The sequence below is a fragment of the Lissotriton vulgaris genome, chromosome 3_1, assembly GCF_964263255.1.
Source record: "Lissotriton vulgaris chromosome 3_1, aLisVul1.2, whole genome shotgun sequence".
NCBI classification, from domain to species: Eukaryota; Metazoa; Chordata; class Amphibia; order Caudata; family Salamandridae; genus Lissotriton; species Lissotriton vulgaris.
This window is the reverse complement of record NC_141689.1, coordinates 1,354,629,030-1,354,647,596: the sequence shown is the minus strand read 5'-3', so window position 1 is coordinate 1,354,647,596 and position 18,567 is coordinate 1,354,629,030. Positions and strand designations below refer to the sequence as shown.

The window sequence follows — 18,567 nt, the reverse complement described above, 5'->3', positions numbered from 1 at the left end:
GTTAATCGAGTTTTAATTGAAGGATCCATATCTTGAGAGGATGTAGCCACCACCAGGCTACTAAATGTAGGGTGTCTGAGGAGACAAACTGGATCACCTGGAGCAGACAGATGCCTGAGAGATATAGCATGATCCACCAAGACCCCTGAATCTGGCTTGGCCCAAGTTCCTAGCAATATGTCGAACAGGACTTCACTGTATGGAAGAACAGGCTCTTCCCCTAACTGACCTTGGTAAAAGACATTAATAAGAGGGTCTGTGGACTTTTCACCCGTAGGTAATGTCAACTCCAACACTGTTGCCACTCTCCACAACATATCTGCAAAGGAGGAATTAGCCTCCAGAGCAAGAGGAGGGGAAAGAAGCCCCGTGGCTGAAGAGGTCTCCAGTCCACTAGCCTCACCAAGAGCAGATATCCAACTCACCTCCACCTGAGATAGAACAATGTCAGAAAAGGGCTGAAAGGCCCCAGGACCCCCTTGCATCACCTGTTACAAGGAGACTCTCCGAACTCTCACTCTGAGAAGGCAGTGAAAATGCCACACTCCCCCCAAATTTCTCTACCTACTCCTCACCCGATGTCGAGAATCCACCCCATAGATTTCAATAGGAGGAGGAGAGACATCGATCGGCTGCGCCTAAGTAAATGCTGATCGAGAATGGATGTCGAAGGTTGAGTCCCTGAAATGTTGTGCACCAATGCCGTAGTGGAATTGTCCAGTGCCAACCGGCGCCGACCCAAAGACTCAATGGCTCAACCGAGTACAAACCCATCGGCGAGGCTCCACTCACCTCCCTGGGGCCCGAGGGCGCTTTAGTGGACAGTGAGGGCTCAAAGTAGAGATGTGGAGAGTTATAATACTCCTTCATCTGGGCCAACAATGCCCCAGCTCCTGGAAAAATGGAGAGACGCGAGGCGGAGTCACAATGGTCTCCTCAACCGGTGAGTTAGTTATTAGTGTAATTTAAGTGAATATTCCAGTATTTTTATAAGCACTGGTGGGTTTTTTCTTGTGTAAAACCTTGCTCACTGACTATGTGGTAAATGTACTGGAATAAGCCTTAGCTACTCTCTAAATATACTTGAGAGCTTTGGTTATCAAGGACCTAAACACTATGACTAAGGGATGCCTGGACTCAGTGCACAGTGCCTCACCATAGGTGGACACTATATACTGAGCCAGCCTGGATATTTCAAAGATAAATCTGCAAAGGGAATACTTTCAATAAAAAATATATTTTTAAATTAGACTAATTAACAATATTTTTCTACTAGTACAATACATTTTTTTAAACAAATGAGCCTATGATTTTCTGTGCATAAACTACTGTAAATTCCATTGATGATGCTCTTCGTGTCATGAATTAAGTTGTACAGTTCCATTACACATCATAGTTTATAGCAATTGTTAATTAGGAAATGTTACAAATCTTACCAAGACTTTCTTTTTCTCCATAACCTATATCATATTTGTCTTGTAATTCTTGTATTTGCGATTCCACATCTTTCAATTTCTTTTGTTTTTGCAGCAGAGTAGCCATCGTAGCATCAAGTTCAGCCTGTAATTAAAATCATAATTTCTACATTCCATTTTTTTACGTTACATAAACTTCATTGTGTTTTTTATTGAATGGGTTAAATAAATTACATAGTAATATCAGCACACAGCAACAGATTTCAAAGTCTGTTTCAGGGGATACCTTGCCCGCTAATCTCGGAAAAGCAAAGAATGAAGAGCATTAGACCCAATTTGAGGAGCCACAGTTCACACAGGTCTTATTGTGCCACAATAAAGGTAATTAGGTCATCTTTCGCTGGTGCCCTTGTGTGAGTAAAACTATGGCTCTACATACTCGGCCAAGTACGTCCCTTTGCACACTTGATTCTCAGGGTAGGGAAGGGGAGCAGTCAAAGGCTTCTCAAGGATGTAGTTAGGAGGGGAGAGCTCAGAACTCAACAGTCAACCAACAGACACAATAAAGTAATGTGTAGGCCAGTGCATATTTTTACTTAGAAAGAAAGTACTTTCATCTCACAGCAAAAAGTAATACCACATAGTTCTATAGGGGAAAAGATATAGGATTGCAATCTCATCTATGATCTCCAGTAAGGCGCTACATCTGATTCTTTTACTTGTCCCCTCTGTAGAAGTGCCTAATGTCTATGATCCTCGGTATCGCCATAGCAGTATAGGCGTTAATCAAGTGCTTTTTACTTCAGATTACCCCACCGGCTTATGAATAGGTCAGTTCAATGGCTACTTCTATTAGGAGTTCACGTGGGCAAAAAGTCAATTGTTCATACTGTAGATTTCTTTCTGCCCTAAGTTTGTTAGTCTGTTGCAGCAAGGCCTTTTTTTTTACTAATCCAGTGGTGAACAGGTAAAGACCTTTGGTTGTGATGGTGGATGATTTTGTTAAACTGGTTCCTGTAGCAGTGACATCAGTGGTGAGAAGTTGCCACAACAGCTTCATTAACATCAAGGTTTGCCAGGCAGAAACAGGCACAACAGGCCTGCATGGCAGCGCTCATCTATGGCAGTTGCTGCCTCCAGTTCAGGTCATTAGCGGGTGGTTCTTTTTGACAGCTGCAGCCTCTGTCTCGGATAAGGGTTTTCCCATCGGTGGTGGCAGCAGCTGTTCTTGAGGCAGTTCTAACAAAGGGCAGTGGCAGCACCAGTATTTCAGGCACACAGCAGGGTATTGAACCACACAATGTTGAGTCTTACTTGAATGTCGAGGTGCAGCTCACAATGGGAACTGCTTGGGGAAACCAGGAGACCCCATTCAATGCAGATCACTTCTGGCTTTGCTCCCACTGACATTAAGCTTCTTCTGGGTGATCCTTACTCTGGTAGCATGCTGGACCTCTCTTGGATAGTGACTGATCTTACAGGGTCAGATACCCTCCTTCGCTCTCTTTTAAGGCAGACTTCTAGTTACTAGGCAGACCCTTAGCTTCTCGAGCAAGAAATGCAGACTTCAGCTAGTTTTCCATCACCTCTGGGACAAATGGTGTCATGCAGGCACCGGCCACTGTCATATAGCACTCCTTTGAGTACTATGTGGAGCACTACATTCTTTAGTGAAGAACAATTTGGAACTGGAACACGATGGAGTGGTTTGGTTCCCACTTTTGAACTCAATTGAAAGTCAGGGGATGTGGATCCTCTGTTCCACTTTTTACCTTTTTAAGAACTGGTTTGGGTTGGTTCTCTTTCAAATGTCATTTTCTGGCTGTTTCTCAGACACTGCCTTCATACAGGGTGATGCTGGCGCTCACAACAGAAACCAATGATGCTGGCTTCAAGGAAGAGAACCCAAAAGGAAAAGTTACTGATCTTTGGTAATGACTTATCTGGTAGAGACATGATCTAGCTGCAGATTCTTTACCTTTGAATTTCCCAGGCTTCAAACTGGATCTGGAAGATTTTTCTTCAAGCAATACCCATGGGCCCCGGGATGTGGTGTCAGTCGGCTCTGCATGACATTGTCAGTATATTCTGCACCAGAAATGATGTCTATGCCACCTATATAGGCGCTATATTGGCACACTGACATCAGTTACTTTTCACAACTTTCCAGGCCAGAAACACCGACCCATGAAGAGTACAATCATTGGTGTGTTTTTAAGAAACTAGGTCCATGAAAGGGAACAACCCTGACCTTAGAAACATGTCTGCAGCGAGGGGAGGATGGGTGGGTCAGTAAGGAATCTGCGGGTAGATCATGTCTCTACCAGATAACGCATTACCAAAGGTAAGTATCTTGTCCATCTGACAGAGACATCTAGCCATGGATTCTTTACCTTTGAATAGATGCCCAAGCATGGCCATCCCCGGAGAAGGGATTGCAGGCAAATTTACACTAGAAAATTCAGCAGGATTGAGCTCTCAAAATGGCTATCCCTGTGGACTTGAACGAGTTACTTACATTGGGTAATGCATTATTTGGTAGAGACATGATCTAGCCACAGATTCCTTGCATTAGAATCCTTCCCAGGCGCAAGACTGGATCAGGGAATGTTCCCATAGCACGTCCGTGTGCTGGCTGGGGGCATCACACGACTTTTGTTTCAGGGACTATTTTCTGCTATTGAAATGCGGAGCCACAAACTGAAACTGCCTATTGAACAGTGTGCTTAAACAAAACACATTCATGAGTCAAATAATACCGAATTTATAATAAAAACAATTCAGTATATGAATATCTCAATAAAAAAATCTTGATATGAAAGAGAATTCCTACATCCAATATCACTGGATTCCCCTTATCTTCTTTTAAATTATTTTTTTACTAAAGATGAAGACAGCACAATTGAGACCAAACAGGAACCAGTTTGCAGAGAGGGGAGGGTAGTAGGGTTGTTAAGAAATGTGCAGCTAAAACCTGTCTCCACCAGATACATAATGCAATACTGAATTTAAGTAACCTGTTCATCTGATAAAGACATCTAAACGCAGATTGATTCCTTACTTTAGAAACAAATGCCAAAGCCATACCATCCCCGGAGGAGGGTCTGCGTACTGTAAACATAAAAGGTCTCTTATGACTAACCCGGTCCAGAAGAAGAGAATAGACTGGATATTTTTTACAGTGTTGGTGAGTAGAAACATATGAATTCTCCAGAAGGTAAATTAAAGTCGAAAGACATGTAAACCATGGGAATAATCTACCCATTTCAGTAAGACCAAACAGCTTTAAACGCTCTCACCTCACAATAATTGTGGACAAATCCACAGTAACAAAAATGATAAGAAAATAAAATCATGGCAGAGGTACTAATAGTGGCAATAAGACTTTAACCCTTTGGTAATATACTCAAGTCCAAACAGCATGTCCAAACTTGTGAACCCAGAACAGCTGGCCAAGCCACTTAACAAAACCAGTAAACCATAGGTCAGGACTGCTCTGCAAGCTACACAGAGAAAATCCATACTCCATGGAGAAAAAAAATGTTTATATAAAAATTCAAAGGTAACATTAGCCCCTGTTGACACAGAAGCAGTCCTTCCATAGAAAAAATAAACATATATGTATAAGGATCTTCAGAACATTGAAAAAAGAACTAGAGAAGTGCAAGGACCTTTAGAATCAACCATATACACAAATGAACATATACATATAGGAAGACATAGGAGTAACATGAACAACTTCCATGGATTCACCAAGAATATTTATTTATTAAAAGGTAGTAAATAGAGATAATAATCCACAGGTAACAGTGACATAACAGTATGTGACTATTGAGGAATCATATCCATAGAAAAGCAATGGCATCCAACCCATCAGGGTAATGCAATTTGCCTAAACGTCCACCATTAACTAATGGTAGCATAAGATCGGATAAGATATCAGGAATAAAAAGAAATCCCAATAACCTAACTAAAAGAAAGGTCTGGACAAGACCACTGAGAAAGCCGAACATTAATCTATCTAACCTTGTAGGAACCACACTTTACAATGTGTGAACCCAACGTACAGACCTATACGTAGTAAAAAAGATAAGAAGTTGCTTACCAGCAACTATAGACAGATACATAATAAAAGGAATTGACCCTTAAAAGAGCAAAGATCATTAAGTGAAGAATAAAAGTCTTCTACAAAAGGTAGAAACTACGAGGCCCAAGCCTCTCCCCCTTAAAGATCAACCTTTATTAGTTTTTTGCAAAGAAGAAGTAGTACAGCATTAGAGGAGGATGTTCTTCAACAACAAAGAAACAGTGTTCAGTAATGAAGCACAGCTTTATGACAATCCTGAAAAATACAAAATATTAATAACCCTATCCAATAGAAGGAATGGAATTACTTAAGATACTATATCTCCCTGAAGATCTAAAATAGCATGATATAATAACAGGAAAGCCAGCAATCATTATTGGTGAGAAAACATGAACATGTTCAATACTGTTGGCCATAAGACAGAATCTGAATAGCAATATAATGTCTTAAAGCTTCATAAAGGTTCATAAGACAAACACTTGGCTAATAATGTTCTACATCAGCAGACATAGAGAATTCCACCTACCACTTAAACTGAAGGCAAGTACTAGATAAAAGCCGAAGCCACATCAATAATAATGTAGGCTACCGGATACCTTCTCTGAAAATGTCACAAGAAATTTTGGGACAGACACCTTAGTAATATTCACTATGAGGTAACTGTTCCTAAAGAGGAGATAGGGGGATAGAACAACCTATTCTGGTTGTGAGAATGTGACTCTCTCAGTATGGTTGGGTATTGTGCGGGGTGGGGAAATACTCCTTTTGTTTATAGTGCCCTCACACACTCTTTTGAGTGTCATGTTTCATCAGCGGGCGTTGCTCCTCGTGGGGGTGGCGCTGCAGTCCCTCATGGGCCCCACAAGACGGCTCTTTAGCGGAGATCTTTTTAGGAGACGCTGTAGTTTTGCATGTGGGTGCCTAAAATTAGTGGTGAGTGGGTTCAAATTAGCTTCGACGGTACCCAGAACTGTGTTTTATTCAGGGGTCTCAAACACAAGGTTAAAAAGTGGCAATGGGATGTGGAGATCCTCAGTCAAACAAATGTGGTGAAGTGGTGAATATTTTTCACTGCTCTTGCATCCGTGAAAAAGGAATGTGTGTTAAAAGATATAGTTCAGGTCAACATGTTTTGCGCTACGAGCGGTTCCTAGTGGATCCAAGAGCGCTTTGTCAGGATCAAGTGCAACAGTGAAGAATCAAGTGAAAATAAAGATAAAGAGAAGGAGTCAGGGAAAAGACGCCCTATATTCCTTCGGTACCTAAAATGCGGTAGCAGTGTATATTAACACTGACTAGAATTCCCAAACATTATTTTGTGTTCCAACCCCTATTATGGAATGGTGAGTCTTGCCAGCGGTAAGGGACAGAAGTGGATGAAAATATTCTGTCATCCCGCATAGTGCCGTGAGCCTACCCCTCCGTTCCTACCCCTCAGTTCCTGTCACCGGCGGCAGGAAGAGAGGGGTAGGCTCATGGCACTATTTTCCCCACCCCGCACAATACCCAACCATACTGAGAGAGTCACATTCTCAAAACCAGAATAGGTTTTTCTTTCCCCCTATCTCCTCTTTAGGAACAGTTACCCCATAGTGAATATTACGTTTACCTTTGGGAGCCTGGGTACTGGACCTGCTTTTTCTTATTTAAGATCCCTGTCCCCCCCTTCTTTATTTGGGCTTTTGACAGACACCTTAGTGTCAAACCCTACAAAAATATAATTGACACTTAACATGCCTATTAAGAGGTATTTGCACCTAAGACTCTCATTAAAGGGCAAATCATATATCCCAAGGCTCCAATGGGGCACACATTCAAAAGTACCACAGGGAACTAATACTACATATAGAGTAGAACTCAACCCACTGAAATATGAGACATGCATAAACTGAGTACCGTTATAGTTAGTTGGACACTTCACTCATACAAAACCAGAGAAATTCATCTGTTATAGTTAGTTGATCTAACTATAACATGCTCCCCCGCAATGCACTGTTGATGATGTCACATATTACACCATTCATGACATGGTCAGTAACATCACTGATGACATCTCAAATTACATCACTGATGACATCATCCATGTGAAAATTTTATGTACCTCCTCACACTCTAAGATAACCTTTGATACACCCACTCTAAAATAGACTACCATTTTCGAAACTGTAGACACCCCAATACCAGTAACTACATGCCCACTCATTGATTCCTAGGTCTACAAACACATCTACTCATTCACCCATACAGTCACTCATACATTCAGTCACATATCAATACAGCACTATCATATGCACTCATACACCTATACAGACACTCACACATTGCTAGTCAGTCATGCACAGAATCAATCACACTCCCATTTACTCACCTATACAGTTATACACACGCCACCTCACTTATTCATACACATACTAACACAATTACTCTCTTATACAATCCCTGATACAAGCACACACTCATCCATACAGACACTCTCACAATCACTCACTCTCATGTATAGTCATTTATATACTCCAACACTCACACATACTATACTCACACATTTACCACTGAGACATCCATTTATTCAGCAACACACCCATACACACACTCACCCGCCCATACAGCCCTTCACAGATGCGCTCTTGAACCCATACACCCAGTGAATCACCCACTCACACAGCTATGCACAGATGTTGTAATTTGGCAGCGATTGGGTTAGCATTAGCAGAAGCCATCCTGTATTTAGAGGTTATTTTATCCATTTTTGTGGAATCCATTTTGTATTTCTGGCAGCCATCTTGTTTGCCATGTGCTACCACCACGTGCGTGCCATGTGCTCTGTCGTACCTTGCTGTTGTCTGCTCTTGGAATCTGCCTAGAGACAGGTTATATTTAGTTTCTTCTGCTTCGCACATGCTAAGTTGAGCTTGCATCTGTCCCTGCAGCTGCTGTTAGTCTGTAACTGTCAGGATGTGTTTACCAGAATTAGCATTTGTTAGCTCCTCCCACTTGTTGACTGTGCATTTTCTGTATGACCTTATATGTACCTAAAACCTTCTTCTTGTACTTGTACCGCCTTCTTTTGAGCCCATGTGTGGGTATAAAAGGACCAAGCTCCTTCCATTCAGTGTGCTACTTCATACATTACCGGAGGGTGTTGTGTGAATGTAGTTCCACCTCATGAAGTTTAATAAATCTTGTATTTTCTATTCCAGTTTCTGTGCCAACTTCTATCCTATTGGTCTGAGGACTCTATGCAGAGAAGGGCGAACCCCTAGCACTGGTAGGCCTTGCTGAGGCCCACTACTACAAATTGGCGCTCCAACGCGGGGCTCATCGATGACTCGGATGCCCGAAGGAGTGGTCGCGACAAAGGATTGGAATCTGGCTGCCGACGATCATTGCCCGAGGAGACCCACGTCTTGGCAAACCACTGCGTTTTTCCTCTCTTTCTGATCTGACCATCCAGGTGGTGCCGGTCCTCGACTGAGATCTCTTCTGTTGATTTGCCGTGCAGTGACCATTTGGTCGATTTTGAGAACTTGGCAGTTGGAACCTGGACACCAAGTGATTGGTAAGAGTCGTTATGCGGCCCTTGCTGTTGGTTTTGATGCCTGGGGTTGGTAAGGTAGTTTAGTAACGCTTACTGCGGCTTTGGTATTTTGGAATTTGTGTTGGCCAACTTGGATTTGTATGGGATTAATAAATGAATTGCAATTTATATAGGCAGGCAATGAGGAGAACGTTCTCTATTTGTATTGATTTGAACGGCACATTGTACTAAAGGTACCTTAAGTGCTACTTTGGTTATAATACTGCATATTCTGCACTATTTTTGGCATGCCTGTTTCTAGCACACTTCGTATGATGTGTTGCTTTTGTAGTGGTACCAGTTTGAGACATGATGAAGCACAACCGCCCCCCCCGGAGGGGATGCCTAATAGGGATATGTATATTAAATATGGTATTTCTTCTATAATGTACAGCCGTTATGGAATAAATATACTAGTAAGGATCCTGAGTTGCGTTGGCCTTTGCATGGGTCATTTGATTTACGAAAGATTCAGTATGTGGAGCAATGTATGTTTAAGCAAAAGACTAGGCAAGATATGTTTGACTTTGTACGAATGTGGGAGAAAGAAGTGCGTGAACGAATGAAGTGTGAACAAGCTTTGATTGAAAAAGAACAGCGAAAGACTATTCATGCGAAAGCATTAGAGTTGAAAAACAAAGAAATGAAAAAACTAAAAGAGAGAGAGGATAGGGAGAGACACTTAGAGGTAACCGGCCAATACGCTGTTCGGCGACCCCTCTATCCTATCCTTAATAAACCGCAAGATGATTTCTTGTTATTAGATCGTTCTCCGCCTCCGTATATTTTTTCTTTCTGCTCCTCATAAGTCAGATGAAGACTCTCCTGCAAAACAGGAGAAAGAACGGGAAACCCGTTCTATGTTGTCCGCGTAGCGTGCGTCTGAGCTTAGATCTGCTGCTCGTAAAGCCCTTCGTAGTACTGCCATTGCTTCTGAGCTTTTAGATGACATAAAAAATTGGCAGGAAAGGGAGCACATACAGAGGTATTTGCCGCAGAAGTTGTTGAGCTGTTTAGGAAACATTCTGAGTAATTGGAGCCCGATGATGTAGCACATGATTGTAAGTAAATGCGTGATGGTCTTTTTGTCTTTTCTCAGGTGGCTGATACAATCAGGCGTCTGGTTAAACTGCGTGCGGATGCAGTCTGTTTGCGAGAGGAGAAAAAGGCAGCAGCAGCAGCTGCACAAACATCTCAGACCGGCGTGGCACACGCTTCTATCTCCGGAACAGATAAGACTATGATAGTTCATGCGAAACCTATGCGGGAAGCCGCACCTCTGTATGTTCCTCCTAGAGGCGAGGGAACAGATGATGATAAGAACTCTGCTGATGCAAAGGGTTATTTTATTTATATTTGGGTCTACACTCCTTGGAATAGAGCGGATGTTATGGCTCTTAAAACTGCATTGCCTGATCCGCGGAAAAATCCAGCCGCTTTTTATGAGGAAGTTGAGGGAGCCATTAGTTCTTGTATTATGACTCTGCCTGATATTGACTGGTTCTTTGGATTGACATTGCCCCCTGATATGTGGAGAACTGTTAGTAAAGTTGATGATAGTGTGACTTTTGGGGCGTTATGGAAAGAGTTAGAAAAAATGGATGTAGAGAGGGAGCCGGCGCAGAAACCATGTAAATTGATTTTAGATCTTCCCGCAGCTATATTAGTTAAGTTAAAGATTATTATTCCTTCTAAAAAGATAGACTGGACTATATTAGGATCGTGTAAGCAGAAGGTAGATGAATCGGTTTCTGATTTCTTCACACGCTTTGATGAGGCATTCCACGATTTTAGTGGCCAGTCATTAACAGATGACACAGGCAGGCATCAGTTCATCGATAAATATGTCGCCAATTTGTTTCCAGGAATACCTAGTCCCCTAAAGGCCAGTGAGAGTTCATGGACTCCCGCTTCTCCGGTTTCTCTTTTGACTATGGCTCAGTATTATGATTGCCAAGAATTAGAAGCGAAGGGTAATGAGGATAAGAAGACTAAAGAGTTCAAAACAAAGGTCATGTTGGCTCAGGCTTATAGTCCGCCTTCTAGAGGTAGTGATAGAGGTGGATGTGGATCTTATATTTCGTCTTTTCCTTCTTATACTCGTTCGAATTTTTCTGTTGACCAGTGTGCGTACTGCAGGAAATTTGGACATTGGGCTTCTGATTGTCTGGCATTGCGTGATCAGCAGTATCCACGTTGGCGGGGACAAACGAGAAATCGCTTGGGATATTCAGGACCTAGAGGAAGTATGGATGATCGTGCTAGGTTTGATGCTAATACATGTGGACAGAATGGGTTTAATACTTTTGATAGACGGGATCAATATCAAACGTCCGATTATGTGCCATCTGATTTTAAACATTCTGCTTATGCATAGGATTGCCTAGGATGGGGTAAGGAATCAGTTGAAGTTCCAGTAGATCAGAAGGCTCCCTATGTTACAGCACATGTTTTGGGTTCTACTGATCAGTTTCTGGTTGATACAGGAGCTACTCGTAGCGCCTTATCTAAACACTTGGTTCCAAGGGCTCCGCTGTCTGGCTTCACCATTACATCGATAGGTTTCGATGGAACACCTTCCCTTAGCCCCATGTCACAACCACTTGCATTTCATGTTGACAAATTTACTGCTCCTTGTCCGTTTTTGCTTTCTCCGAACACACCAGACAATATTGTGGGTCTTGATATGCTCAAGTATTTCAGGGCTACGATACGATGTTCTCCTGAAGGTGTACGTGTTATTTTGAATGATAACTACCCCACAATTGAAAGATCTTGTCTTGTTAAAGAGGACATTGCATTAGCTTCACTCCCTAGTACTGTGTGGGCTACTTCAGACACTGATGTAAGGCAAATGGTTATTCCACCAGTATGAATGAATGAAATAGCTTTATTTCGATAAAAACATATCTTAAAAGCTTGAGACAATAATTTAACAGCATAAAAAGATTGGATTTACATAAACATGATTGTTTAAATAACGATTACCCATGTTTTAAAAATGACATAAATGGCATCTACAGAGATAAAAACAGAATAAGAAAATAACAAGTACTTGCAGGTAATGGTGCAAAACAAATTATTGGATGTCGCTAAGCCTTTTCGATCGAATGGACAATGCCCATCTCAAAAACTTCGACAGGCCACATACATATAACGATCGGGTATCAGACTTAAAAATGCGCAGAGCTATGGAGTGGTCTCTAGTATCCAAGTCTCTACATAACGGTTTGAGCCAGCAATTCCTTGGAGATTTATACGCTGGGCATGCAAACAAGATATGTGCAATTGACTCTATTCTGAGTTCACAGTTTGGGCAAAAAGGTGTTGTTTGGGAAGGAACTTTCCAGCGGACAGTCAGTTCACGTATAGGTAATATGCCTACCCTAAATTTAAAATAAAGGGCCCTATCATAGGGCTTCTGTATAATATCTAGGTAGGGTTCACAAAATGCAACATCCTTTATCCTCAAAAACTCATCCGTTATTCTGCCTAGTTTGGGATCTGAGTTGCCTTTACCAATTACCCAACTCCAATATAGCTTCTTCAATACTGCCTTTGGTGGGGCAGTTCTATTTTCCCATGCATCTTTAAGGCCCAAATCATAGAGCAAGGATTTAACATCTTTTAGCCACTTAATTTTTTCCCACCCCGTCATGGACATTATTTCCGACAGGCCCTCCGCGTATGTTGCTAGCTCTGGCACTCGCCACAGCCGAGCCCACAACAAAAGTGGTAGAACTTTTGCCAGATCATTAATTGAATGACACCCCAGATCCAATAACAGTGGAACTGTAGGGGTACTTTGGGGAAGTGCCATTAATTCTTTAAGAAATTTGTTTTCTGATCTTGCTAGCTGGTCCATATTGGTTGTACCCCAGAGTTCGGCTCCGTATAGGGCCGAGCTCACTCCTTTCGCCTTGTATATATCAAGGACCGGAGCAATCGGTCTAGATGTTGAAGATCGATGTTCCCTAAGTATAGCACCCGCTACCCTTTTGTGATTTAACATCATTTTCTGTATGTGTGAGTTCCACTGCATGGTGTCGGAAATGGGTATACCCAGGTAGACGAATACGGTGACCCTTTCCAGTGTTACAAGGTTCAAGACTGGGGGGCGCCCACGTTTTTTGGGTGGATTCAGTACCAGATTTCTAGCCTTGTCTGAGTTTATTACAAGCCCTCTCAGGGTACAAAAGGGCTGGAAATTATCTAAAAGGCTCTGTAGGCCCATGGGAGATTTAGAGATGAGGAGGGTATCGTCAGCGAATAGGAGAGTTGGAATTTGTTCGCCCGCCAGGGATGGTGCATCAGATGGAACTCTCTGCAAGTGCTCCACCACACCGTTCACATAGAGTGAAAAAAGAGTGGGAGCAAGGACACATCCCTGGCGGACGCCCCTATTCACTGGAATTCTTTTGGTTTTCTGCCCCTGTGAGCCCCACCTCACCTGTGCAAAGTTTTCCTTCATGAAGCCTCACTAGTATTGCCAGGATATTCGGGGGGATCCCCATTTCAGACCACACTCCCCATAAACGTTCCCGGGGCACCAGGTCAAAAGCAGTCTTTAGATCGATGAATGCGAGGTAAAGACTGCCCTTGCCTATGAGAACCACCTTCCAATAGATAAGTAACAATCTAAATACCTGTTCTATGGTCCGAGTACCAGCCCTAAATCCCGCTTGATAGTCAAAAAGGATTTTATTGTCATCAGCCCATAGTAAAATCCTCTCAAGGACCACCTTCCCAACAACCTTTTGAGTGGAGTCTATCAGGCTTATTGGGCGGTAATTGGCAGGGTCGTCTCTGTGCCCCTTCTTAAAAATTGGGACGACCTCTGCCCCCTTCCACGACTCAGGAATTGTGGCGCCATTATCGATGGCATTGATTAGGATAGAAATAAGCTTTCCCCATTTGGGCGGGTCAGATCGAAGGAGGTCTCCGGGGATACCATCGGGTCCTGGTGCTTTATGCAGTACAATGCACTTGATGGCATTTTCCACTTCCTTTTCGGTAAAGGGGTAGCTATTAGGTTCCCCCAAAGTTACTAAAAGATTTTGGGAAATTGGTTCGTTTTGGCCTCCCTGCGGACTAGAATAGAGATTTGAGAAGTGGTCGAACCAGGCTTGGCTTGTTATATTGCATGGTATATGGTCACATGCTGGTCTATTCTTGGTTCTTATATTATTCCAAAAGCGGTCGGCATCCCTCCCAATGCTGGCCTCCTTTAGTGCTTGCCAATACTGTTCCTCCCATTCCTTCTTCGCTTCTGATACGGTAGCCTTATACTCTTTCCTGGCTAGCTGTATCATCGCTTGGGATTTGCGCTTTACTGCCTTTACCAGTGCGGATTTCTTATGTCTGCAATTTTTTGTGTACCGACCATCATGGCCATTAGGTTTTTGATGCCCCCTCTGTGCCCCACCTTTACTTTGAACTAGGAATAGGTTCCCCAGCGCTTTAATGGTGTCTTGGAATATTACCGACACCCTAATTGGATCATATTGGTCCACAGGAATCGTGCCTAACTCAGTCAGTGCCGCTAACAATAAGGCCCCTATATCCCAGACTTCCCCCTCGTCTATAGCAACTTTGCACCATTTTAGGCGCCTCTCACAGTTAGAGGGACACACTTCTAATGTTGACATTATTTTATCTGTAGCCGCAGGCCCATACACAGACGGCCACAGAGAATGTAAACTCAAAGAGAGTGGGTTGTGGCCACTATCGACCGTTGGATGTATTTCCATATCCTGCACGAAATGCCAGAGTTTAAAGTCAAGGAGGATATAGTCAATCCTTGTGGAATGATTCACCCTATTGTACGTGTGGGCCCCGGCTGGATCTGAAACAGTCCTGCCGTTTGCGGCCCTCAAGCCGAACTCCATGACTAATGTGTTCAGCTGTATGGCCAGTTGCGTCCACCTCTTTATGGGATGGATAGATAACGTAGGAATTCCCCTCTTAGCATCATCTTCAGCGATGTCTAGAACGTCCTCTGCCGCAAGGGGCTCGAATGTACAATTGAAGTCCCCTGCGACCAGGACGTGCATGTCATGGTGACATTGCCTGAGTTCATTTTCTAGAAGTGTGACTGTGGGGGATGAGGCTCCTCCTTTTGTTCCTCGGGCATATATATTAAATATCTCCAGTGTTCTCCCTCTCCGGTCACCCCTGACCAAAAGCCTTAAGATGTCAGGGGGAATTGCATTGCATCTGCTTAATGCTACAGCCCAGGGAAATACTGACCCAAACTAAGAGCCCCCCCGAGGGGCGCCCTCTCCCTGTAAGTGGGGATACTGCTGGTACAAAATAGGAAGTATAGCCGACCTTATGATGGGGCACCATACTCCAGGTTTCATGGAAAATACAAATCCTGTGAATCTCAACCAGATTATTCCAATCGGGCAGATCTAATTTCTTTGAAATGCCCGCTATGTTCCAGCTAAGAATCTTTAAGCTGTGATCAGCTGCAGTTAAATCCTGCGATATATATGTTTGAGCTGAGTATGCACTATTTTGTGTCGAAATAGGCTCAGGCATCGGGGGTAGCGGGCAATGGCCTGTAACCTGGGAACATTTTTCGGCCTGGAAGATTGATCTGATGAGATCGGGCTGGTTTCGTGAGGTTCGTCATGAGAAGCCTGATTGGCACTTATTACCTCCCTAGTTTCAATCTCATTACAATTACGCCCACCCTCATGGGCCCCACTCTTGCTCTCAGTATTTGTTAGTTTGGTGGCTAGCCTATTCTTACGGCTAGCATCTTTAGTTAGAGGAACACTATTAGAAGTTTGTGGGTACCCTTGCTGGTCTTCAGTCATCCTACTGACAGTAATCCAGGCCCTATCGTCAGCATTAGCCACCGATATAAGAGGACAAAATTCCCCATGTCAGTATGCGTTTTCTATCCCATAAAAATATGGACATCTGTTAAGCACAGGAGCTGTAAAATTATTGTGAGTAGCCCCACCTTGCATCCCTCTCCAGGGTGGATAATGGGGATTCTGTGTGTGTTGCGAGTAGGCGGATTGCGATTGGAAGTGGCTTAAATCATAGGTGCCGATTCCATTCCAATCTCGGCCATACTGTTGATCACATATAAACCTCGCAACACATGCATCCCTGAAATTCACAAGAATACAGTCCCCAAAAGTGTCCTTAGTCCTGTTGCCAACCCAGTTAACCCTTCTTACAAATAGAACCTGACCATCCATTTGGCTCGAGAGCGGTCTATTCTTGTTCAGCTTATGTGTAGTTTTGTTTTTAAGCTCATGATAAGATTTGAATTTGGCGGCCTTAAGCTGTGGAACTCCAGTTAGTACAACTACATAAGGCAGGCATTCAGGAGGCAAATTAATATGACTTAAGGTTTGCTCAACTGGGTTTTCTATACCGATCTTTTTTCCTATTACAGGTGAGTCCTTACGATGCCTATTTGTTTTACTTTGGCTATTTTCTGCTTCCCAGCCCTGCATAGAAGAGTTTCGGGGAAGCTCGTTAACCCCTTTAGCTAGAGTTAGATTAGTGGATTTTCTGCCTGGCTGGGTGTTATGGGTTAGGGAATCCGTTGCTACCGGAGTAGTTCCGGATGGTGGCCCAGGGGTTGCAACAGTGGGTGGAGATACCAGCACAAGTGGAGGTGTGGGATCTTTCAAGGGATTTTGTTTCGTTTCAGAAGCATCCTGTCTATTTCATGCCTGTAGTTTTATTAATGTTTTTAGGGAAAAAAAGTTGTCAAGTGTTGCTTGTTCAAATCTCTCCAGCCTCTCAGATAATACTTTTATCCTCTCAAGTAGCTGGAGTATGAGCGATTTAGCAACTTGCTCTATCTGGGATGCAGGTTCCCCGTCTAAAGTATCCACCTGTGATGAATTCAGGGGATCAGTCTGGGTTAGAGGTCCCTGCACTACGGACCTCTCTGCGTTAGCCCCTGAACTACACAAGCTAACCAATACATTGCCGGTTGTATCTCTTTCGATACACTCCTCTACGTTATCAGGGGAGGCGACCAGTGCTAATGGCCCCAAGGAAGAACGCTTACGGTTCAGTGGTTCAACGGAGAGGCGTCGCTCAGTAATAGCGATTTCATGTTCAAGGACCGAGTAAGCTCGAGTGATAAACTGATCTAGTGTACCACTAACGCACCCCCCCTACCCTCCTTCCCTTTCCTGACCGTGTGGTCATTGGCATATACAGCAGTTTTATACTCTGGTATTACAACAACCCCTGAACTACAATATTGGAAAGTTGTACGACAGCGTGAGTAGACTTACGGAAACAAAAGCATTAGAGGTGAAGTTAGGGGGGTGGCCCAGCCCGGCCTCCTCCGGCCCCTGACGGCCGCAGACAGTCCCGCCCTTGTCCCGGGCTTCTCCCGGGACGCTCCCGCGCAGCGGCACAAGAGAGTGGCTATAAGGTGTAAATGGGAGGTGGGCGTTACTCAGGGAGAGGACCAGGTGTGTGACTAGCCCAAGTGCTCCTGGGACTTAGAGTCCTGCACTGAAGCTGCCGTATCTCCTCGCAGCCAACGTTCCCCGCCAGATGAAATGTGCCGAGTCTGACAGTCCCCAAAGGCCTCCGCTAGCAAGCACAACAGTAGAACAGCAGAACGCCTCAAATGACGATGCGGCACCCGCGAAGCGGGTGCGGCGAGGTGCTATAAGGCGTCCGTGGGAGGTGGGCGTTACTCAGGGAGAGGACCAGGTGTGTGACTAGCCCAAGTGCTCCTGGGACTTAGAGTCCTGCACTGAAGCTGCCGTATCTCCTCGCAGCCAACGTTCCCCGCCAGATGAAATGTGCTGAGTCTGAAAGTCCCCAAAGGCCTCCGCTACCAAGCACAACAGTAGAACAGCAGAACGCCTCAAATGACGATGCGGCACCCGCCAGTACATATTAGTGTCAAGGAGGGCGCTTCATTGCCACGCTTGCCTCAGTACAAAATTTCTCAGGAAGGCAAAGAAGCACTTATACACATTGTTCATGATCTAATTGAAGTGGGGGTTGTGGGGTAAGTTCCTTACAATATTTGTAACAGTCCTATTCTTCCCATTTTGAAAAAAGATTCTGACACTAGGATTTACAGATTCATTATTGATTTGCGAGAAGTTAACAAGATTGCAGTACCACAATACCCAGTGGTTTCTGACATAACGACACTTCTTAATTTGGTTCCTCCGACAGCAACTACATTTTATGTGATTGACCTGAAGAATGCTTTCTTTTTGATTCCTATTCATCCTGAGAGCCGATATTTGTTCGGCTTCACTTTGAATAATCGATTGTACAGATTTTGTAGAATTCCTCAAGGGTACCCTGAGAGTCCTAGTATTTACAGCCAAGCACTGAAAAGACAGCTTGATTCTTTTGCTTTAACTGAAGGAGTGGCTCTCATACAATATGTCGATGACATATTGTTGGCAGCCGATACTCCTGAACAATGTGAAAAATGTACTTTGTCTTTGCTTTCTTTCCTTGCATCGCACCATCAT

General features: G+C 43.6%; 1 protein-coding gene across 1 annotated transcript in view; it reads right to left on the bottom strand.

Moving 5' to 3' along the window:
• DNAH6 (dynein axonemal heavy chain 6) overlaps positions 1–18,567 on the bottom strand; it is a 2,460,712-nt gene that overhangs the window by 739,639 nt on the left and 1,702,506 nt on the right. Inside the window, exon 53 of the mRNA XM_086961829.1 lies at positions 1,437–1,560. Within this exon, the coding sequence (XP_086817955.1) occupies positions 1,437–1,560 (124 nt within the window). The remainder of the gene's footprint in view (positions 1–1,436; positions 1,561–18,567) is intronic.